The sequence below is a fragment of the Hippocampus comes genome, unplaced genomic scaffold (genome assembly GCF_001891065.2).
Source record: "Hippocampus comes isolate QL1 unplaced genomic scaffold, H_comes_QL1_v1.1 scaffold68, whole genome shotgun sequence".
NCBI classification, from domain to species: domain Eukaryota; kingdom Metazoa; phylum Chordata; class Actinopteri; order Syngnathiformes; family Syngnathidae; genus Hippocampus; species Hippocampus comes.
This window is the reverse complement of record NW_017805625.1, coordinates 1,799,807-1,823,139: the sequence shown is the minus strand read 5'-3', so window position 1 is coordinate 1,823,139 and position 23,333 is coordinate 1,799,807. Positions and strand designations below refer to the sequence as shown.

The 23,333-nt window shown below is 43.8% G+C and overlaps 1 protein-coding gene and 1 long non-coding RNA gene across 7 annotated transcripts in view; one reads left to right on the top strand and one right to left on the bottom strand.

The window, feature by feature from the left end:
* The window catches only part of plxna1b (plexin A1b), a 168,249-nt gene that overhangs the window by 126,037 nt on the left and 18,879 nt on the right, over nt 1–23,333 (top strand). For all 6 annotated transcript variants that reach the window (XM_019880786.1, XM_019880792.1, XM_019880790.1 and 3 more), the window contains 8 exons: nt 5,041–5,137; nt 6,504–6,694; nt 12,453–12,604; nt 15,972–16,095; nt 16,192–16,328; nt 19,080–19,247; nt 21,484–21,577; nt 22,339–22,575. In XM_019880786.1, coding sequence (XP_019736345.1) covers nt 5,041–5,137; nt 6,504–6,694; nt 12,453–12,604; nt 15,972–16,095; nt 16,192–16,328; nt 19,080–19,247; nt 21,484–21,577; nt 22,339–22,575 — 1,200 coding nt within the window. The remainder of the gene's footprint in view (nt 1–5,040; nt 5,138–6,503; nt 6,695–12,452; nt 12,605–15,971; nt 16,096–16,191; nt 16,329–19,079; nt 19,248–21,483; nt 21,578–22,338; nt 22,576–23,333) is intronic.
* Nucleotides 7,847–15,951, bottom strand: LOC109522332 (uncharacterized). Its single transcript, XR_002169553.1, has 2 exons — nt 15,246–15,951; nt 7,847–9,917 (listed from the first exon to the last, which is right to left on the bottom strand). It is a non-coding gene; the product is annotated as an uncharacterized LOC109522332 (long non-coding RNA).

The following is a 23,333-nucleotide window of genomic DNA, read 5'->3' as shown; positions in this document are numbered from 1 at the left end:
TATATATATATATATATATATAATATCTTTTTTTACACACACACATATAGGTTGCTTTTTTATGTACTGAAGTACGGTGTCCTTCTGTTTTGTCATCATCTTCCTCCTTTCCTTCTGCTTACCGGTTGAATGCCTTGAATGCCCCCCCCCCTTATGACAGGTGAGGAGTATCTCCCTCCCATTTCCTTGATAAATAAAGATTAATTGCTGTGAAGCTCTAAACACATGTCAGCTCCTCCACCCATCCACTGTCTCATCATCTATTTGGAGTAATCTGTGACCTTTACTTGACTTTGCTTTACCCTTTCGTAGCACTCTCCCACCTATCCATGTCAGCTCTTGATGGCCAATTATATGAGCAAGAAGTTCACACCATGATCTTTTCCTGTTCTGCTGTCCGAGATTTGCATTCTCTTCATTTCGATTCTAATCTTCTCTACATGACTGTGAACCTTATTGGAAAGTCGATCACTATAATCTTACTTTATTCAAGGCAGCAATTAAGGGGTGGGGAAAACACTCTTTGAATGTTCTGAACTCCCGTTTCCATGCCAGTATTAATTATGCAGACCTACAAGCCGCCTACAAGAACTGAGCAGGCTTCTTTTTTGTTTATAGGCCGTCGCTTATGTTCCTCAGGCCTCCATTTTCAGTTAATTCAAGACACGAGTAATCCATTATCAATTCCATGCAAATGACAAAATCAACAATAAGTCAATCAACTCATCAATTACTATATTTCCATACCTGGTGGTGACCATCATGGTATAATGTAATCGCTTGCATTTGAGCATCTTTGGTGATGATGATGATGATGATGATAATAAGAATGCCAAATATTGGTGACAGGAGGCAGAAGGTGAGCGATGAGGTTTCAAGATGGACGTTTCTGTAAATAATTAGACACGTCTGGAAAGCCTACACAAGTTTAATGCATATGACAGCACTCCGTTTTTTTCCCTGAAGCCAGCATTTCTGTCCCCCCCGCCCCCATGCTCTCTTTTTATGCCATGAATTGTGTGTGTGGTCCGTTCCTCTGTGTGTGGAAGAGATAAGCTGGGTAACGGGGTCCAGCCATGCTCCAATCCTGTTAGCATTAGCGATTAGCACGGGCTAACAGGCCTCCATTATGAGCTGGCGCTGATTTAACAGAGCCTGATCCCTCATATATGGATGGCGGCACACACACACACACACACACACACACACACACACGCACGCACACGCACACGCGCGCACACTCATGCTGAGCTATAGGACGGATTACCACTTGATCCTTGATTGGGAGGCCACATCAGCGTTGTGCGAGTGTATGCAACAGGAAGGTGCCGTACCCTGATTCAAAACACGCGGTCCAGCGGTCTACTCGCATGTACGTTCCTGTGACTACATAAATGTCGCATGATGGTTTCTAAGAGGTCAGGCTTTTTTCCCTCATCACCTTGAGAAGAGCGAGTGTTCCTAACCAACTCTATCTCGGCTCTGAGTTTGCCCTGGGCTGGTTTGGTATTTTTAGCAGTCCAGCTTGCACACACACCTTCAACATGACTAATTATCAGGCTGTGACCCTCCCAGAAGGTGCCCGATGTACCGAATGTTACTTCTTACCTGTCTCTACTCGCCATCCATCTAAGCCTTCCTCTTCACCGCCACTGATGCAGGCACATTTCGGAGCTGCACTTTACATCTCCAACTCTCTCTTTGCTTCAATAATAGCACTCTCATTTCATTTGGTTTCCGTCTGGGTGAGAGTCTTTCTCTTTATTTTTCTTTTCTCTTTGCACATGTAAATCCTGACCTTTCTCGAAATAAACCTGCGTAATGTTTATATTTCCATTTTAGAAATTGGTTCTGCCGTGGCCATGCGCGACGCTTATTCCCTGAATGTGTTGAGCAAAAAAAAACACTGGTGTGGTATGAAAGTTTAATAAGCCTTTGGTGCAATGAGAGAAGATGAGCATTGGATCGTAACCTAACCTCTGTGATGCCTCCAATGCCCATTAAACACAGAAGCGCACACATACCGGTTGCAGCCTTACATATTGATGTACTCGGGGGCGGAGACATGCTCAAGCAGATTCCAGCTTCTACTCTCACGCAGCCTCCCCCGGGGGTGGATGTTAAACCATAAACACCTGTGCATGGACAAAACGGGGAATGCGGGCAGGCGAGTGGATTGCGCTGACTTGCGCTCAACGCTCTCACATTGCTGGTGTGTGTTTATGGCGTGTATGTATTTGGCACACACACAGTATGTATGTGGCCTTTACCTGAAAATCCAAATAATGCATAGTCAATTTACTCACACGTTTTTTTTTTTGTTTGTTTTGTTTTGGGTTTTTTTTGGGGTTTTTTTTTAAGGGACAGGCATGAATCAGATGTGTAAAATTAGAAGCTTATCAACTCCAAACATTGCTGTAGTTTGCTTTCCCAGGCATGCTGGGTGGTCTCTTGGGGGTTAGAGGAGAAGACACATTGAAAAAAATGTTTTAAGTTGAGAGGATAAAAATTTCATCTGCCATCCAAATGTGTGTGTGGGGGCGGGGTTTCCCTGTGCTTTTGTGTTGTATAAGTCTTATTTCCTGTCCAGATGTGATGACTTCACTGGAAAGTGTGCCGTGGAAACCCTTTTTTTTTTTCTTAACATCATGCATTGTAAACAAAGTTTTCTGTGCGTCAAGAAGGAATCTTCTCTGTGTTTGTTGGTGGGCCTCGTGTGATCAAGGCAGGAGAGGAAGAATGGGGTTCCCATCAGAGGCTGTTCGTTAAGAAGGCAGGAGGGAGAGGAAAAAGAGGAGTGTGAAAAGAGTAAAAGCAGCCAGACATGTCAGGGAACAAATTGAAAATGCCAATTTCACTTTAGGGCCCACCAGCTTAGCCGTTTATGGCTGAGCCGTAGCCTCTTATTCCATGTGTAAATGAATGGTGTCCACAGAATAACACACAATAACCTCTCTCGATCCATCTTGCGCTTGGCCATTTCTCCTTCACCCTTGCTGCTGTGTTATCCTCTCGCCCTTGCCCAGTTCGCCGCCCCGTTGCTCTTTGTCGCTTTTATCACCACACCTCAACTTCACTTTGGCTCGTTCACCACCACCATCTGATGCTTTTTTTTTCTCTTCTCATTTTTCATTTTAATGATCTTCCTCTATTGGTTCAACACCAATACACTAATGCTGCTGTGTTTGTCTTGCGGTTACAAAATTATGACGCAATTTCGACCTGGTACAAACACAAGGATGGCAGTACCTCTAAGAGCCGTCTCAACTCTTACTACTGCTACTGTGCTGTGGCTTAATTTTCAATGATGATGTCGATGGATCTGTTTGTACTATTTTGAAGTAAAACTGCGGTACGGAAGCAGCATCATAGCAAGTCCTCAACCACTGCAGACGATAACCATTGTACACACACAATCCTCGGCTCTGTGCACTTGTGACTAAAAGTGAAAAGGGTCCTTACCAAAACACACCTAGCCCTCCAAAGATTTTGAGGAAATTGGTTCAAAAGGAAAGTCACTTTCCCTTAACAAACAAACGGCAAGGGAAATATTGTCTGAAGTATTTTTTTTTTAAATGGAATAAAATTCCAAGCGCAACCTCAGAGTTCCCATGAGATGCATGGAGATATTCTCCCTAATTTGAATATCGCTATGCCTTTAGAGCTCGCTCGGTGTAAATCATCCAATCGCAAACGTGAAGAATGAATTAATCAGCCACTCGCACATTGTGACATTGGTCTGTCCTAGCTCTCATTTTCTTATCTTTTCTATACACATTTCTTGTACTTGAGGGCCTCCCACTCGCCACCCCCTCCCCACCCCCTTCAAATACATTCCAATTCACTATTGTTACTGATGTCATGATAAAACTCCACAATATCACATTGGAGTGGGTGATATCAAATGGTGGCAAAGTTGTTGCGAGAATAGGCCTGTGTTGTGCCGTAGCCCGAGGCGCCCAACAGGGCTTTCACATCGGATTTTATCGGCGCTCTTGTAGAAGATAATAGTCCTGCTATCTCTCATCCTGGGGCCACTGAAGGTAGTGACCGTAGCAGTGGTAGTGACAGTTAGGGGCTAGCCTTTGACTGACAGAGGCATTAGGTTAGCATGGACTGTCTTCCTCGCTATTGGCCAAGGTGTCTGTCACACGTCATCTCGTGTATCCTGTATGCTATGCAGTGAGAAAAACCGAAACCTTGCTGTGACAAGCGAAAAAGTGCCAACGCCATGCACCTAACTTGTACACAATCATGATCCCATGTTACATACAACTTGTATGTACACATTAAAAAAAAATTACACACCAGCAAAAAAAACGATGCTCATCAAAAATATTAAGTGGCATGCTAGCTTACATAACGTGCCAGCACAAACTGACATGGTGTCACGCATGCACAGCACTTCACACAAACGGCATTAGTGGAGTTTGGGGGGGGGATTTGGTAAAAGTTATTAACAGCATTTTATCTATGCATGATATTCAGCATTCATGATTTATGAGTCTCTCATTAGACAGATTGCTGTATGTCTTGCCATCGCGTTGCTGCTTTGGTATCTTGTTGTCTCATTTAAAGTCATTCCATAAAACTGATTATGCCGCCAAAGAGTCAATTACATTTCAGCTCTTATTAGTTCAGGATGCAAAAAAATGAAATTAGATGTGAATGTTATTGTGGAATATATATTAGGCTTTTCATTCATCACTGAATGGAGTGAGTCATCCAGCGGTGAGGATTACAATCTCTTAATCAACTCTGTGCTCTGCCAGGCAGCGCGAATGTGCGGTGTGTTAAAATCACAATACAGCCTGTCTCTCATCAGTCATTTTTATGGCCCTTCAACTTGGGTTGCAGCGCAGGATAGGGCATTACTACCAGCCGCCAACTCGACTGGATTGTTTTTTTTTATTTTGGCATGTTCTTCTCTTCCTTTCGCAAACTCTGAAGTCCGTCTCTCGTGAGAAAAGTATTCTTTTACAGAATTTCATCTGAATGTGAATGCTGAGCGACTTTTTTTTTCTTCTTCTTAACTTTCAGTATACCTATGACGGCAATGACATCAGCGACCTGCCAGTGGATTTGTCTGTGGTTTGGAATGGACACTTTAATATCGACAACCCGTACAACATTAAAGGTAAGGAGTTTTGCATTCACAATCATCAGCCAACTCCTGCTCTGTGCACATTAATAAATTGTTAAATGCGTAAATGAAGGAAAGTGATAATCGCATGCATCTATCCAGCCGTCCATTTTCAACGCCGCTTATCAGTGCATACAGTTTCGAAAAACTGTTCTAGGAAAGCAGTCATTTTTCTACACATTCTTTGTTACTCAATTGACGCATGCTGCCTCTCATAAGAATGTCAACGAAACCCGTGCTCACCATACTGTCCCGAATTCGACATTACCGTGTATACATTTAAGACTGCCAGTCACAATTACGTCCGGTCAAAAGCCTGCTATTCCCTGGATATACGATTAAAACTGAATGACGCCACACCTTCCTAGCCTGCCAACCCAAGAACGATAATGTTTAAGGTTAAAGGCATATTCGATTGCACCACCGTGGAAGCAGACAATGAGATAATGTCTGCTGGATGTAATTGCTAGTAGGTGTGTCTTTACAGTGCCGGCTGCAAAATTATTACAGAGCGTACAGCGCAGCAGGGGGGGCATCACGTTCCCCCGCTGTGTGGTAAAGTAACGTCATTGCCACCGTCAATATGGCCAGCAGATGACACGTCTCTGTAAAACATCAGCGTGCTTTGCTCTGACTGTCACTGTTTGATGATTACAGCTCAAGAGAGAAGCGTCGGTTTTCATGAAATGGAGTTTATAATTGGAGTATATTTTCTTATTATGTTTGATCTGTGATGTACTATCTCACATTCTGCATATTATTTCACTTGTACATGTTCCATCAAATTATGAGCCTCCATACACAAAGCCTTGATAATACGATTCAAACCTGTTGTACTTTCAAGGTCACCGCATTTCAAAATGACGTCTTTCATGTTCAACACAATTTTAGCCTTTCTGGGAGTCTGTAGGTTTTATACACTATTGCGCCTCCGAAAGCGACAGCCTAAAGATATTTTTCTTCCTCCTGCCTATCTTAGTTCCCTGCCAGCTCCTATCCTATTTCTCAATCACGATAATCATCTTGTGTCGCATGAGAAATTTTCGAAAATTCTGATATGTTAATGTAATTAGGACGGAGCCATTTAGCAGACAGTAATTGGTACGGGGTTGCTTTAAAGCTGCTCCATGACCAATGGGATTTGGGGATGGAATAGCGGAGAGAAGAAAAGATTCCGCTGTACAATTCCTGGGGCATTTAGGGGAAATATTGCTTTTAGATGGTGACATTGAACCAGTTTTTGAAATGCTAACGAAAAGTTAATCAGAAAATGTTTTTTTTTATCTTCAATCGGTGAAAGCCTTCCGGATTGCTTAGTCCGTCTTTCCCTGCCATAAAATGTTCTTCCTGTCTCCCACAGCTCACCTGTATAAATGCTACGCATTGAGAGACAGCTGTGGCATGTGTCTGAAGGCCAACCCTAGATTTGAGTGCGGCTGGTGTGTGCAAGAGAAAAAGTGCTCCCTCAGGCAGGAGTGCATTCCGACAGAAAGCACTTGGATGCACGCCACCACGGGAAACAGCCGCTGTGCGCACCCCAAGATCACCAAGGTGAGCCGTGTTCCTGACATGAGACAAGCACGAAGCAGCATATAGCCATGCTCCAAAGTACGGTCTCAAGAACCACTGATAGAAGAGCGAACCGTCACTGTCCTGTGATTAAACACGTATGTCCATTTGTCAGGTTTTTTTTGGACATCCTATGAAGATAAAATGTTTAAAATATGACAGAAGTGGACATACAGTGGTAACTCGACTTACAAACGTCTCTTCATATGAAATTTTCAAGTTACGAAACGTCTCAACAGGAAAATATTGCCTCTTGTTACGAAAGAAATTTCAAGATACCATTGGCTATTACCAAGCATCAAACTGGTATCCCATTGGCTAAGAGGCGACCTCTATCGTATGAGTCTATGTGCGTAGATACTCGTCATTCACCCCACCATCAGGTGTTGTGATGGTTTAACGTAAATGTGAATCCCCCAGAAAAAGTGTTCACCAGTCAGGTGAGCGCTCACTATGCTGATGTTTGCCTTGGACATTTTCGACGGATTGTTAAAAGCTGACAAAAGCAAACACCCTTGGATCAGTTCTTGACAAAACGCCAGGCAAAAACCACTTCTGAGAGAGAACATGGACTAAAGAGGGCAAAAAACGATGAGGACGCAGTTAAAAGTTAAATGAGCATGATTTTTATTCTTTATTCTTTGTTTTTTACACAACTGTGATTCATTGTTCAATAGTCTAATTGTAACATGTATTTGTTACATATGTTGATGCATTTTATGCTTTAGGAAACATTTACGTCTGAATTTTGGTGGGGCTTGGAACGAATTAGGGCATTTATATGCAAAACATGTCTCTACTTACAAAATTTTCGAGTTAAAAAATTTCTTCCAGAACCAATTAATTTCGTAAGTAGAGGAACCACTGTAGGTGTTTCTCACAGCCCAGCGATTAAATGAATACATATCCACATTGTTGCACATGAATTGTCTTCACAAGATTCAAATATAAGCAGCATTTGAGACAAGGACGTGCCTGTATCATATTCTGCGCAATTGTTTCACTCTTCTTTTCCGATACAAACCTTCCTCTTATTAGTTTTTGACATACCAGATACAGGAAGCATGTCCTCGAGCCTGTAAATTGAACAAATACTCATCCCTCGCCTCCTTCTGTTGTGTGTGTGTCTGTGTGTGTGTGTGTGTTGCCCAGCAACTCCCACATTCCAAATATCAAACATGTCAGGTTTGTGTAAGGGAGGTGGGCAAGGGGGCAGCGTGGTTTAACTGACAGTACGCACTTTGTAACTGAGGTTTGATTGCCTCTTGCTCCGAAAACTCCCAAGTCCACCATTTGCCGGGTTGACGGGAATCCCTGACTGCCAAAGGCAAACCATTAAAAGGAGAAGAACGTTGAACTCTGCTGCATCATTGTTCGGCCCCGGTGAGAGAAGTGAACATGGTTGAAGGCAGCAGGGTGGGTCGACATCTTCGACACCATTACCGTGACGGCAAGCACAACACAGATGGGCCGACCAGGAGGAGGCGATTCGCACACGACACACCACAAATCTGAAACACACTGATGTGATTAGAGATGATGAATACACACAAACGTAGACCGGAGCACTCCACAGCAAAGGAAAGCAGAGTATGTTTGCCTGGAAAGCGCGTATGGGGAGTGAATGTGGAGTGTGTTAATTGTGTCCCACCATGAGCGCCGAGTGTGTACGTGTATGTGCTCTAGATCTGACATGCCGGGTGGGCTGAGGCGTATATACACTGCGGTGTTTCCATCTGTTGCCATCCATAAGCGTGGAGGTGGCCCATGTCTCGCTGTGACCTGGGTCATCACAGCCCACCACAGAGAATAGCATATTGTTTATGAACACACACACATACACGATAGCCATCCATTGGCATGTTTGAGGCCTTCAAAACAACACGAATAGTCATCTCATTTGGAGGGAGGGGCGGGTTGCCAGGGGGGATAAAAAAATGCCAGTTTTCCTTTTTTAAATGGCGTGAAATATGTCTGCATACACATTCCACGCTTGCTTGAGCCCTGAGTATACTTCCAATGCGACTTCTGGGACCTCCTTCTGAATACATAATGAAGGTACTGGATAATTGGGGCACGAGCACATTGATAAATCCTTTCGTTAATGTCATTTCGCTCTCTCTCTCTCCTTCCTCACTCACTCAGTTATCGCTTTGAAACAAGCGTACGGAGCCGAGGGTTGTGTGCGTGTGTACATGTGAGAGACCGGGTGGTGATGGGCTAGCGCTGTTTGCTGCGCGTCTGCCTGCAAGTGCGTGCATATTGAGGCATAAATCCTGGCCTCGGGGCAAGATGTCGGTGGCAGTCAAAAAGCAAGCGTCGTCGAAAAAACACGAACAGCAGGAAGGAGAACTTAGCTGGAGCGCAGCAGGGACAAACAAGAAGCGCTTCACCAGTGAGCCATTGGAGAGGATTGTTTCTCAGCGAGCCTGCCCGCGAGCCTCACCTCTCCTCTCCACCTTTGACATTTACAGTGTGACATTTAACGCCGAAAGAACATCTGTAGGCGACAGAGGGAATCTCTCCTCTGCAGCTATTTCATTCTTTAGTTCTCCGGAAGAACACACAAATTGAATATAACTCCACTTTTTTTTTTTTTTTTTTTTTTTAATTGTACCGCTAGTTGCAGTGTAATAGCCAGCTGTTAATTTCATTTTCATTTGCACTTGAGAATTGTATGTCAAGATGTAGAAGGAAATACCACGGAACTGTGAAATACACACACAAACACAAACACATTTACTCCCCAAAACTCCCAGGGCGGCAAATGTGGCCATTTGGTGTCATTACAGCGTATGCATGACCCAATTGATGTTTTGTTTTTTTCCCCTCAATAATATGCAGTTGGGTACTGTTCCACTAATAGCTTTGGAGCATACAATGGTCTCCAAACACAGCAAATGATGATGAAAGGGTTCTTAGGATTGGTGTGGCACTTGTGTTTGTCCCCCCCCCCCACCACCCCGCCCACGATAGCCATCGTGAGCACAATTGAATCAGCTGACAGAGAACGGTGTCAAGAAAAGTCCAGAAAGTTTTCGATTTGGAACGAAACAGATCAAATAGGCTACGGCACACACGCACGCATGTACACACACACACACACACACACATCTTGTCCTCCAGTGTAGTGCAGCATTGTCCTAGTAATGGCCTTGGATGCTGCTTGGTCCTCCATCATCCATCTTCTCAGACCGGTTCTCCCCTTGGAGAATGAAAAAGCATTAGAGCTAGCCCTTAGAAACCAATTAAAACAACCCATGCCTATATTTGCGCTGGGGAGGGAGGAGTGCCTTTTCACTGTGCTAGCATGTGGCCGACTAATTTTTTTTTTCCATCCAAGCATAATTTTTAGGGTGTGTTGCAAAAATACACCCTACCCGAGACGGTTAGTCAAATATATATTCTGCCATGCTATAGTGCATTCTAATCTACTGTAAAATGTTTATGTTTCAAATATTTGTTATTTGTTGAGCTAAATGAGTTCTCCGCGTTGAAGCCGTCCCGGAGGAGCAGTGGTCGGCGGCCCCCCTTGTGAATCAGGATCTTGTGTCAGCACTTTGGTCAATGAAGCAGACTGGAAATTACCCTTGCATGTTTGTGGTAGTCGAGGGAAACCAAAGGAGAGAGAAGACGAAAACGCCACACAGAAAGTCCCTGAAGTCAGGTGTTAAGAAGAGCGGTTGGGCTCAAACCAGGGGCTTTCTTGCTGTGAGGCAGCAATGCTAACCGCTCTACAACATATATATGGAGAAAGGCTTTAAATACGTTGATAATATGTCGAAAAATGGCCCCTCTATTTAAGAAAATATTCCATTTTTGCTGCAAATATTTGTTCCCGATGTACTCGGATTTTTCTTATCAGCAAACAAGAACATTTTGCAAACTTGAAACGAGTTACTTTTGAGGGTCGGCGCCATAGCCGATAAACTTGCGCAAAGCCTCACATGGTCTTTTTACAATCTGTCCGTCTGTGCCCTCTGCCGCATCAATTTCTCCCCGTTTTCTAACCAGTAGATGTTATCTCTGCACCGCTGCTCGAGCGGCCACAATAGGTCTGGCGTAAAGCCTTTTGACATAACGGGACAAGTTGTAGATGAGAATGAGAAAAAAAAAAGAAAAGCGACTTTGAATGGAAATCAAGAGCTGTGACTACGAGGCGAGAAGAGAGCAGCGAGTGTTTGAGCTGGCGGCTGCTTTTATGAACGACTGCTTTTTGTTTGTGGTGTCTCGTGTGAAAAATGACAAGTTTTCTATTTGGGTGTGTTTTGATAAGCCGGGCCGAACAGAGCAAGAGATTTGATTACCATATATCTGGAGACTTTGGACTACTGCGCCGCCGTGTGCCAATCATTCTTTTGTCTCTCGCCGAAACACGTGCGTTCATGCACGCCGAAAAAAGGGGCGAGTGAGTTGAAAAGGCACAAAAGCAGAGAGGAAGACGGAAAAGGGCACGGGAGAGAGCAAAAGATATTCACCATAAGCTTTGTTAGCGTAAGAAAGAGAACACGCCATCGTTATAGCACTGTGGCCTTTCAGATTGGGCCCGCCAGACACTCGGCTTCGCTCCCCTGCCATTTTGTTTCTGCTCAGTGTCGTCAACATCGGTGTGACGTGAGTGAATTTATTTTCCTTCAGATGTTCGCCGCGGAAATTCTTGTGAGGTAGCCTGTGAAGAGACAGCAGCATGTAGGCTGATAGTTTATCTGAGAATGTGCGATAGTGGGCGGCCGTGAGGAATCCTCCTACGCTGCCGAGCCCATTCCCATCCGAAGTCATCAAAACGCGAAACTTTACGATGTCACTACAGTAATCCCTCGTTTATCGCGGTTAATGGGGACCAAAACCACCCGCGATAAACGAAAATCCGCGAAGTAGCGACCAATTAACATATACAGGTAAAAAAAAAAAAGTCCGCAAACAGTCCGTGAGAAGCTGCAAAACAACAGCGAGTCACATACATACATGGAGTACACTGTACTCCATGTATATGATTTTTTTGTTTTTTGTTTTTTAAATGAATATGTTTTAAAAAAATCCGCAATGCACCGAATCCGCGATAAACGAACCGCAAAATAGCGAGGGATCACTGTATTAGCTACAAAGGCAGTTGCCAATGAACATGTAATGCTTTTTTTCGTTTGACATCATTGGTAGGAACCCTTTTTTTTTTTTTTTTTTTTTTTGCGACGGTATCGCGAACAAACGCGGAATATACCAAATCGTCTCACAAGCGGACATGTTTACTTCAAGCAAAGTGCAAGTGTTACCACACCGAAACCGCATGATACCCAACACATCCGCATATGTTTTACCCTCCTCCGATATGACGTGACAGATGACCCCACCCCTCCATCAATTTCTAATCCAATTAGCCTTAGCCCTAATTATCCTCGTAATGACTGATTACCAGAGGGACCGTTGTCCGCGTCCATGCTGCGGCTGAATTGGCGCGGTGATTAGCGACACGGTTCGTCTTGGGTGGCCATTAGCACCTCTGCACACCTTTCGCGGAACTCAAGGGGAAATGGAGGGATCGGAGGTCACTGTGTGCTGTAATTGTGTTCAGTAGATTAATCGCGCCGGGGTCAAAAGAGAGATGTAAGTGAGGGGCCGGGTGGGTGAATCTGAAGTCGTACCAAATGAATATCAGGGTCAGCGACTTGTCTCAAGGAATGTTATTTATTTAGTTTTTTTACTTTTAACGCTGAGATGTTCTTTCATTGCTTGTGCCCTGCAGCTATTTCCTGAGACGGGGCCCAGGCAGGGAGGAACCATGCTGACCATCACCGGTGAGAATTTAGGTCTCCAGTTCAGAGACATCCAGAATGGAGTCCGAATTGGAAAAGTGGCCTGCAACCCTCAAGAAGACCAGTACATCAGTGCTGAGCAGTATGTTGACATCATCTTAACTCTCTTCTTTTTTTTTTTGCTTCTGACAATGTCAGCGTCGGCTCCTGCATCCAAACCAAAATCTGTTCTCGTTCTGCGCGGGGCTCTTACTTAAAGTGCAGGTCCACGTGAAGACAAATGGCAGCCAATTTAACATGAAACATTTGACTCCACTATCAATCAGAATTATAGCCCAATCACAATTGAATTACCCCCATTTAACCCCCTTCATCACAGTAAATCAGGCCCCTTCTGACAGCGGTGTAATGACATTTGAGTTGGGTGGTATATATTCGTGAAAGCTTTGCCATGTTGAACACTCCCACTGATTAAGTCATGTTTTCTGGGAAATTTCTGGACCATTTGGGCGCAGGCTGACTTCCTTTTACTAACTACAACACTATATTAAGGGAGAAATATGATTGGAGCTGATAGCGCGCAGGAGCTTGCGGTTCACTCGATTTTTCACTGTAAATAGGACAAACAAATGCAGTGGTTGTGTTCTACCAATGTTTTTTATTATTATTTTTTTTTTAATGATCCCACTCTTTCTATTTCTTTGAAATTGACTTAAAATGAAAAGGTGATACAGATACGGTATTAGAGGGGGACAAATTAGGTGAGGGTGGGTGCTTACCACCCCCACTTGGGTGCTGGAGGTGTCCTCAATATTCTATTTTCAGTGCCGTCGCTGTCATTTGGACTCAAACGAGAGACTTGCTGAGTTTTGCACAAGTCCCAGCAGATTTCTCATCTGCGCGTCTGTCACAGGGAAGGAAACGTCACAAATTTGACTTTGATCCTTTGACAGAAGACAAACAATGTTGTACAGCTCCAGCCGGGGATGACAGGTGTCCCCGAAATGGCTTTAGAAATATGCTGTTGACATGTTTGCGTTGTTTTATAATTCATAAACTCCGATTATCATAGTCACAGGGAACATCGACGGCGCGTCTGCCTGCTGGCGCAAAATGTTCGGTGACCCTTTGTTCTAAGTTTTCTCTAACCGCACGCTCCTTTTTGTCTTTTTCATAGCATCCAAAACCACAGAGGTGTCAATTTTTAACCCCGTCTGCTCTGTTACACTCTACATTTACTGGTTTGTTGTCATGGCACCCAGAAGAGGAGCAGGAGGGGCCGCAGTTGGCAGTCAAGCTGTCCCGATAATTAAAAGTGATGTTAGCCATGCGGCGCCATTAGTGGCCCGGTTACTCTCTTCATTCCCGTGACCCTGTCAGAGCTGCCTGTAACACACGCGACGCAAGATTATGCGACTCACGCTGTAGATCGAAGGTCAGCTGCTGGAAGAGAACAATGATTTGCACTGATAGTTTGGCACAAATAAAAACAGTTCAAGAAAGAGCGCGAAAGTGAATTGAACCTAATTCCTGCCAGAAATGACACCAGAATGTGACCCCATTTTTATTTTCCCATGTTTAAAATAATCATTCATTTTCAGTTTTTTTACATTAAAAAAATTATACCCGTTGGTCATCTTATTGAACAGTTTTAACATCTAGAGCAGTCCCGGGAAAAGTAGCAGATCTCGCCTTGTCCACAGTTACTGACCGACCTTTGCTGACCTCATAAGGTCAGAATGAAACATAAAATAGGCTTTTATTTGAAAGCCACGCATTTATTTTGATGTGCGTGTGTGTTGCCGTTGCCAGTGAGCAAGCGCAATGATTTTTGTCTTGCGTGTTGTAGAGGAAGAAACGTTGTCTCTATATTTGATTGTTCAAAAGAGTGACGAGCAACAATGACAAAAGTAGATTGGCCACATTCCCGAACGGTGGAAGGAAGACAGCCACCTTGTGGGAGTCCCAACTTGGATTGGCGAGCATGCGTCAGCACTCTTTACCAACACCCATCCATCCATATTCCGATCCGCTTTATCGCCACAAGGGTCACGGTGGGTGCTGGAGCCTATCCCAGCCGTCTTCGGGCAGTAGGCGGGGGACACCCTGAACCGGTTGCCCACCAATTGCAGGGCACACAGAGACGAACAACCATCCGCGCTCACACTCACACCTCAAGCAGCCTGCCATGCATGTTTTTGGAATGTGGGAGGAAACCGTAATACCCGGAGAAAACCCATGCAGAACGTGCAAACTTCACACAGGAAGGCCGGAGCTGGGATCGAACCCACGACCTCTGCACTGTGAAGTCAACGCGCTAACCACTGCTCCACCGGGCCGTCCTCAAACAACGAGCATGTCATTTTAATTTCACTGCACCTGGATATCTGCACTGTGAAGTCAACGCGCTAACCACTGCTCCACTGGGCCGCCCTCAAACAATGAGCATGTCATTTTAATTTCACTGCACCTAGTGGATATCTTTAGTTTTTTTTTTATCCTTGGATTTACATCCCACTAATAGATTTTGACATGTCAAATGTCATGTCGTTCCACCAATGCAATAAGGCATATTTCATCCACTTGCCATCAATTCAGCATGAACATTCACTTTATGGCGATTTAATCACCTCTCACTTCACCGGCATCTCATTTTGGCGAACGTGATGCAAGTGGAGCCGCCTTTCTTACCGAGAGCTGTCCAGCATTTTAATCACAGCTCTTAGTGGGAGTCCGAGGGAATAAATGAGAAGGAAAATAGAAACAATGGACAGACAACATACCGCATCAGAACATGAAATGCAGTGGCACCGCAGTTGCCATGACCACCTGCTGCGAGACTGGAAACTGGGGAGTTCATAACTCATCTCGGGGAGTGAGGGAAGCCGAGGAGATGTGTAGGATATGAGCTTGTTCAATTAATCAGCCTCGCTCACTTTAACCCGCTTACTCTCCCTGCCTCTTCCTTCGCACTTTCTTCGAGCCTCGCCTTTCTTTCTTTCTTGCTTGCTTTCTTCTTTCCCGGCCTTTCTTTCTGTCTCATTCCTTCCCTCTGGCTAATTAAAAGTCAAGCATGACTTCATTGGGTGAAATGTGTGAAAGTGTTTGCCCTGCGGGCTAGACTGCAGTCATTTCTTTACTGGATTTTCATTTGACCGGCCAGCGCCACGGGCCAAATGTGAGGCTTATGGTTCTGTAATTGGTCTTTCTTTTTTTTTTTTTCTTTATGCCTAAAAGACTATTGAAACACTGTCTTTAAAAATGACAGCTGCATTACGAAACACCGTGGTATTGCCCATACGTGGGAATTTGAGTGTGAATTTTTGTACCCTGCAATTGGCTGCCGAGCAGTCAACTGAGATGAGGCTTTTGCGACACCAATTAAGACGAGCACCGGAAAGGGAAAAAAAAATTGTGTTTGTCCCCTTCTTCTTTCTCTTTTGTCAGCCTTGTTCCTCACTATATGATCTGAAAATATTCAAGCCAAGGCATCTATCTGTCTGTTTTAGGATTGTGTGTCGACTGAATGACGCAACAGGCTACCGGGTGCAGGAGGCTCAAGTGGAGGTGTGTGTTCGGGACTGCATTCATCCAGACTACAAAGCCGTTTCCACCAAGGCGTTCACCTTTGTGGTAAGAGCCGATGCGTCGGGATGGAGCCAGCCTCTTGCGGGCCCCACGGCCGGCCGCGCTTGACCTGTCTTCTTGTCTATGCGTGTCCCTTCTCAGTCGCCGTACTTCACCCGCGTCAGGCCGTCAACCGGGCCGCTGTCTGGCGGCACGAGAATCACCATAGATGGCAGTAACCTGAACGCCGGCAGTGCTGTGCATGTAAAGATCGGACTCCACGCCTGCCGCTATGAGAAGTGAGTGACCCCGGTGCCCATTTTATTACAGTACATTGTCATACTGTATATAAGCACACTACATCATTGCTCCCTTTTATTTATTCATTTATTTTTATTTTTGTTTTAAACCCCAGCTATACCAGTTATTAGTCGAGCTATGCTCGAGTGTTTCGGAATTGCGGAAACATAACCTTGATTTGCAGCAAATTGTAAAAAAGATCCTGGTAGGTGGATGACTTGTAGGAATTATAAGAATGACAGTGAGGCTGCTGTCATTTTTGTGTCAATATAGGCATTGATCAGACATCACTCGACATTCCATGGAACTATCATGGTGTTAAAAACTCATATTTTGCTCTCCTCTGCATTTTTCCGTTTTTTTTTTAAACTAGTGGCTATGGCTAGTTACGAAGACAAGGGTTCTGTGTGCATCCTGTAAATCGCATTTGTGCGTAAATGTCACAGAACACATTTTAGCTTTATTGGTTTGCGAGATGCTCTATCTTCATCAAATCTCTTTTTTTTCCTCTTACAAAAATCACATTTCCTATTCAAATAGAAATTGTCTCCCCTTTGTGTATAAGACACTCATGACAACAATATAATTGTTTTTTTTCTCTTTTTTTTTTATTTACATTCTCTTTATTTTTCTTGATAGCAAAAGTTTGCATCCGCCGACACAAAGTAAGTGGTGCAAAAAATATATATATTTAAATTACCCAGCCCTTCATATGCACATTAGAATAAGTCAAACATTCTAATATTATATTACAATAACATATTGTAGCAATCTAACACTCTTTAAACACTTGGCAAATGTGTTTCATTTCAACAAAAGGAGTTATGTAATGTCAACTAACTTTTAACAATTAGTGACAACACACACCGCAAGCTAGCAAGCTACAACACTTTGGTCTGTTTCCTGGTCGTATATTGATTCAATGTGTGAGTTGCGCGGTTCCTTTTAAGAAATAAATGAGAAATGATGATGAAAGGTTTTACCTGCTTATCTAGTGCTTTGAAGCCCAACGTTTTGAATTCTATTCTCGTTCTCTCTTGTATTTGTTTTTCTTGTAGTAGTTTCCTCTTCAACCGCAACAAGTGACAGGTCCAGCTAATGAGCTTGGACCTCTCAAGTTCTTTTTATGTGGTAGCAAAGGCCAATTTAAAGCTCTGTAGCACACCCCGAGAAAGGTGAACATAATAGTCTTGGCCTTTCATCCACTGAGCAGCAATAACCTTTATGGCCAAAGTAATGAACTGGATGTGTCTGTCTTTTTAATGTGTCTTTCTATGCAGCGGGGCCTCAACTTTAATCAAAACGTATTTACCCCGAGTCACTCATCCGCTTATCTCCCGCCGCAACGCGTTTTCCTTCTTTCGTGTTTTCTTTCGCTCTCTCTCCCCCCGTTGGCTTTCTTTTGTGTTGGCCGCAACCTTGTCAGAAATACATACGTGACACCACAGGCACGCTCAGCGGTGACAGTGTTGTGAAAATAGTTACCATGGAAACAGAGGACTAGTGGAATGTGGAAAACCCTCTTTTAAAAAGTCATCCTCCTTTTCTTCGATATTCAGCCCCCGTTTCAGTCCGCTCTCAGTGTGCGCATATGCCACGGGGAAAGAGGTTCAAATTGCGTCCTGAGTGGCAGCAGGGATGAGATGCACAAAAAACAACTATGGATTCCATGTTTTGTGTAGTATACACAAAATGTATATATTTGTACTGAGGGTTTGCGTCTCTCCAATGAAAGACGATTGAGGTGAGATACAATTCACGGTTCGTTTTAGAGTGGAGTGGATCTGTTTGATTCGAGATGGCATCGTTGGAGAGGGTATGACGCAATAATCTTGTCATTTTCCGGTATGAATGAACTTGTCAGCACGTTCAACGTGCATTTATGCATTTTGAAGTGGAACGATTTGATTCGATGCACTCACGTCTCTTGAACCAAAACCGATTTTCCGATTCAAACCGGTTTTCGTTCCACGCCTAATTTTTTTTTTTAATGTTTCCATTCTCTCCTGTCTCCACCTCACTGCAAGCTGTCAGGGGAAAGCCACACTTCATCATCCTCCCCATCATCTCCTGGCTCTCTGCGGATTCCAGCTTCCCTGCAGACGAGAGACGGAGAGGGGTTGGGGGGTGGGGGGTATAGATCCGTGTGTTCAATTCCTACTCAGAATTTCACACTGCGCCACGTGCCATTTGGGCAGCTTGTTCACATTTGCAGAGAGCGAAAGCTCGGGAGTTCTACCTGCGTTTACCGTATTTATATGCAAATTGGCCGACCCCCACACTGTGCGCAAGCACCTTTTTACACGCTCAGACAGATGGACTCATGGGAGGCCTATCTGCTATTGCGTGGCTACAGTCTTTCACCCTGACATTGCAGGACCGCTAAAATAAACCTCTGGAGTGAAACACAAAGTTTCCCTGCAGGTCACAGCTGGTCGCCTGTCTGCTCGTGATGCCGTGACATCACGCACAGAGACCACCAGCTTCGTCTGTCACATCTGATCTTTCAGCAAGACAGGGCGCAGTAGGGGGAGCTAGATGGCTGACAGATGAAACTGCTGCCACGCAGAAAAAAAAGTTGTGACTTGTGAGACATGCGACCGACATAAAGTTTGTTTTGGATGCAAATGTTCAATAATTTGAGTCACTTCAGTAGAAATGATGCTCTTTTTCTTTCCGCCCCTCAGCAACCAACCTTTTCGTGACTAACGCGTCCCTCTAACCGCTCCCATGATCTCCTGCCCATCCAGGCGAAACAGCACCGAGATAGTTTGTGTGACCCCATCTGGACAAGCTCCAGGCCCCACCCCGGTCATGGTGGACATCAATTCAGCCGAGCTGAGAAACCCAGAGGTCAAGTTCAACTACTCGGATGATCCCACCATCCTCAAAATTGAACCCGACTGGAGTATTGCGAGGTAAGAGGAATTTCGATGAGAACGGGCTCAAACAACAAAATCGGCTTTATATTGCAGATGTGGTCTGAATCGTTGCAAAACAAAAAAAAAAAGCGATGGATACTAAAATAATTATGAGGGGAGTTGTTTGCTGCTCACCCTCAACTTCATGATCTATATAGAATGTAATAAAAATCCGAGTTTACTTGAACTGTGTTTGATCTGCAATGCTGCTTGATGCATCTATAGAGCAGATGCAAACACCCCAATGCATTATTAATCCTATCTGATGGTTTGGTTGTACATTAACTTATTTTCATATGACGCTCGCCGACTAAACTGAGATATTGACTCCCCGTATAAGCTCATTGATGTAATAATGTTCTAGCAGTGCTCCCTGCCTGCATCCCAGCGAATAGAAAAACAAACATTGCTCTCAATTTTCAACCTCATCTCTCTCTCTCTCTCTCTTTTTTTTTTAAAGACCTCTTTTTTTTTATGCTGTTTATAGTCCTGTATGAAAAGTAAAGTTTGTGAGCACTAGCAGCAGCAGTAAAAGAGGGCTCCCATGCACCGCTAGTTGATGAGCTGCAGCACAGATATACAGTGTGTGTAAATATTACTTGACTTTATTGAAATGAGGCTTTATAGCCATGGGAAGGATTCCTGCTCAAACACAAGCTGTGTTGTGGAGTGTTAAAAAAAAAAAAAAAAAGCTTGCAGCAAGCAAATGCTAATGGGCTCACTAATATGACCTAGAAACTGCTCTGTTCTTCAGCTCACGCGGTCGTCATCGACTTCAACGGTAAACTTCTAGGAAACGTTTGTGCATTATTTTCCGGGCTTTCAATGGGGTCGCATTGCACAAATATTCAAAAAATAATGGGAGCTAATTAAAAAATGGGCGCTTTCAAGATGTGACTCAAATTAACAATCGATATGAAGTGTCTTGCCACGAAAACATGACAGTATTTTGGTTTGTGGATGAAATATGCTTTTGGCACTGTTGATAAAAGGGTGGTCATATTCACATCACCATCATAGATTTTTACGACTTTACCACAGGAGCTTTTTATTGGTGTGAGGAGATGCAATCTTCTTGTGTACAGCCGTTCTCGTATTCAGCAGCCTTTTATGTGACTGTGTCCTCTTTTGTCACCCTGTTCTCAAACAGAGCTCATCCAAAACACTCTTGATCCTCTCCCTTCCCAATTGAAAGTCATTCTTGGGCTCACAAAACATTGAAGTGATTTGACAAAGATTAGTTCTTGTTTAAACAGCGATGTGCAATTCACACCCTTCAAGTGCTGAAAAGGTTTACTCCTGTCGCCATGAGACTTTTTTTATTTTTTTTTTTTTTTTTTTTTCCCCCCCCCCCCCCGCTAATTCTCCTTGAAAATCATCTTGTGTAAGAATCTCATTTTTGTCTTTTCACTTTTCACGTTGTTTTTTTTTTTTGCCACTTGGCCCCCTGTCAGCCAACATAATGCCATTCAAAACACCTAAAGTCGTCTCTACACTCAGTCGTTTTTTTTTCCCCCCTTCTAACTCCTCCATCCATCTCTTCACCAGCTCCCCAAGCTTAGAGATAAGACCCGGGAACTCCTAATTTGTTTTTTATTCTCTTATTTATTTTATTATATGTCTTTCTGCTTGTATAAAACCTGACAGTGTATATAGCTGTGTATGTGGTAGTGGGCCATAAACCTTGCCCAACACTGCTCCATTTTTTTAGTTGGATGTGAACTCATTAGCCGCTGTCGGACTTGTTGACATACAGTTTAAGTTCGCCATCTCAGGCCAGCAGGGGCCGTTAAGAAGGCAGCGAGGAAAAGAAAGTCGTTCACCCTTGTTTCCAACATCTCTGTTGGTCAGCAGCACATGGACCTCCCGAATAGGTCACAGGTGTAAAGGTTTCGCAACTTGTCAGATCAGGAAAGACGTGACCCTTTCCGAATATTTATCTCATGCTGCAAATACCAACGCAGAATTTCAGTGCGCGCCATTTAATATCTCCCGAGGGGCTTTGGAGAGTTCATTAAATATTGCATTAAATATAAGTTGAGGTCATGTGATGAGATTATTTCAACAGCAGCTCACTTTGCAGTGTTCTCATATAATGTGGGTAGAACATGAAGCCAATGTCTTTTTATTTTTAGGATGTGTTTGTAATTCGCTGTGGCGCTGTCAAAGACTATTTTCCGCAAAGATTTTTTTTGACATTTGCCCGTAATCGTCCGTCCACGTTCTCTTTTAGTGGCGGCACCATGTTGACCGTTACGGGAACCAATTTGATGACGATTAAAGAACCCAAGATGAGGGCCAAATACGGAACTGCCAAGTCAGAAAATGTAAGTGAGCACACACACCACACACACACACACACACACACACACACACACAATAAGTGAGTGAATTGAATTCACACAGGTATCCCGGTATGGTGTCTCTATCTTTCCTTTGTACGTCCTCTTTAGAAGTACTGATTCTCAAATGATACACACACACACACACACACACACACACACACACACACACACACACACACACACACGCCCACGCGCGCGCACACGCACCTTAGCTGTCAGTCAAGCAGCCAAGGGCCTATTTTCTGTTTGTTTTTGATGTTGAAATTCCTTTTAGCAGCTTTAACCTTTGAAATGTCAAGCAGTAATAAAGCGGCTCCAGCAAATCCCCCTCTCCTCACCTATAGCACCATGGGGCTTAGCTAACCTTTCCCCCCCCACCCCTCCTCAGCTCTTTACTCAAAGTGAAAAAAGAAATATCCTTCTTTGCCTTTGTGGCCATTCGCTGCAGTCGGTTTGGTTTTGCTTGGTTAATTTTCCGATTGACCTATGAATAGAATTTGAAACACCTTTTTTTTTTCTTCCTCATTCTTAAATGTGACATTCACAGACGCGCTCATTACGTTCAATTGGTTCTTCAATGAGTGATATGTAATACTGTATGTAGATATAGCCCAGCTCTTTATACCTCTGACACGATTAATCCATCCGATAACATATCGGTCTCGATTAGCTCTACCTCATCTGCTAATTGAGTCTTGCAAATGAATCTGTATGACTCATGTGTCATTCGCCTTCGTCCGCAGAACTGCACTGTGGTCAACAACACGGTGATGGTGTGTCTTGCTCCCTCCGTGGCCGGGTCTGACAAAGTTTTCTCCGAGGTGGGGAGCAGCCCAGACGAAATTGGCTTCATCATGGACGATGTGCACTCTGTGCTGGTGGTCAATGAGACATTCAGCTACCATCCGGACCCTGTGTTTGAACCGCTGAGTCCAAACGGCATGTTGGAGCTAAAGCCCAGCTCTCCGCTTATACTCAAGGTAAATTGCTTTTGCTTTTAGCATAGGACTGTTTTTGCTTTGTTGCTCTCCATTCGAAACCTCTTTTTGTTTCACGTCCTTTCATGTAATGTTGTTCTCTTTTTTTTTTGTGTGTTTGTCCTCATGTCATCTCAGCTGCTTTGTCTCTTCCCATCGTTCTTTGAACCCTTTTGGCTCGGCCCCCTTGCCTTTGTGCTCCCGAGCATCACCTGCTCTGGTTTATTCCTGATGTCAGACCAGCACTTGATTTAAAAAGAACAATTGTTTGTCTGACTCAATAACGTCATGGTGAATTTTGCATCCCAGCTTCTTCATTCAAGTTTACATTGTCAAAGTTTGCGAAGGTGAATTTTACATCTGACCCAGCCCAATCAAAGTTCAGTTTTACATCGATTTTTTTCAAGTTACCTGTACATAAAACTCAGCCAACATCCAAGGTCAGTGATAAAGAAGCTGTTTGAAACGATTGGTTCAGCACAGCTTTCTTTCATATGTTCCTCATCCTTGAAAAGGGATTCTTCTCCCCCACTGACTTTGGAGTTTGAGTTGAGACTGGCGGGCCTCTAACATGCACATTTTAAAATAAATCAAGCCAAAGATCTAAAAATATGTTGCTTTTTCCACCCGATTTGGGTTCTTTCTGAGACTTTCACGGACGTGTCCACTTTAATCCATTGACTTGTTATGTACCAACAGAAATATTGATCTCATGAAGTGACCTTATCATTGCGCTGTACTGTTGCTATTGTCAACCACCA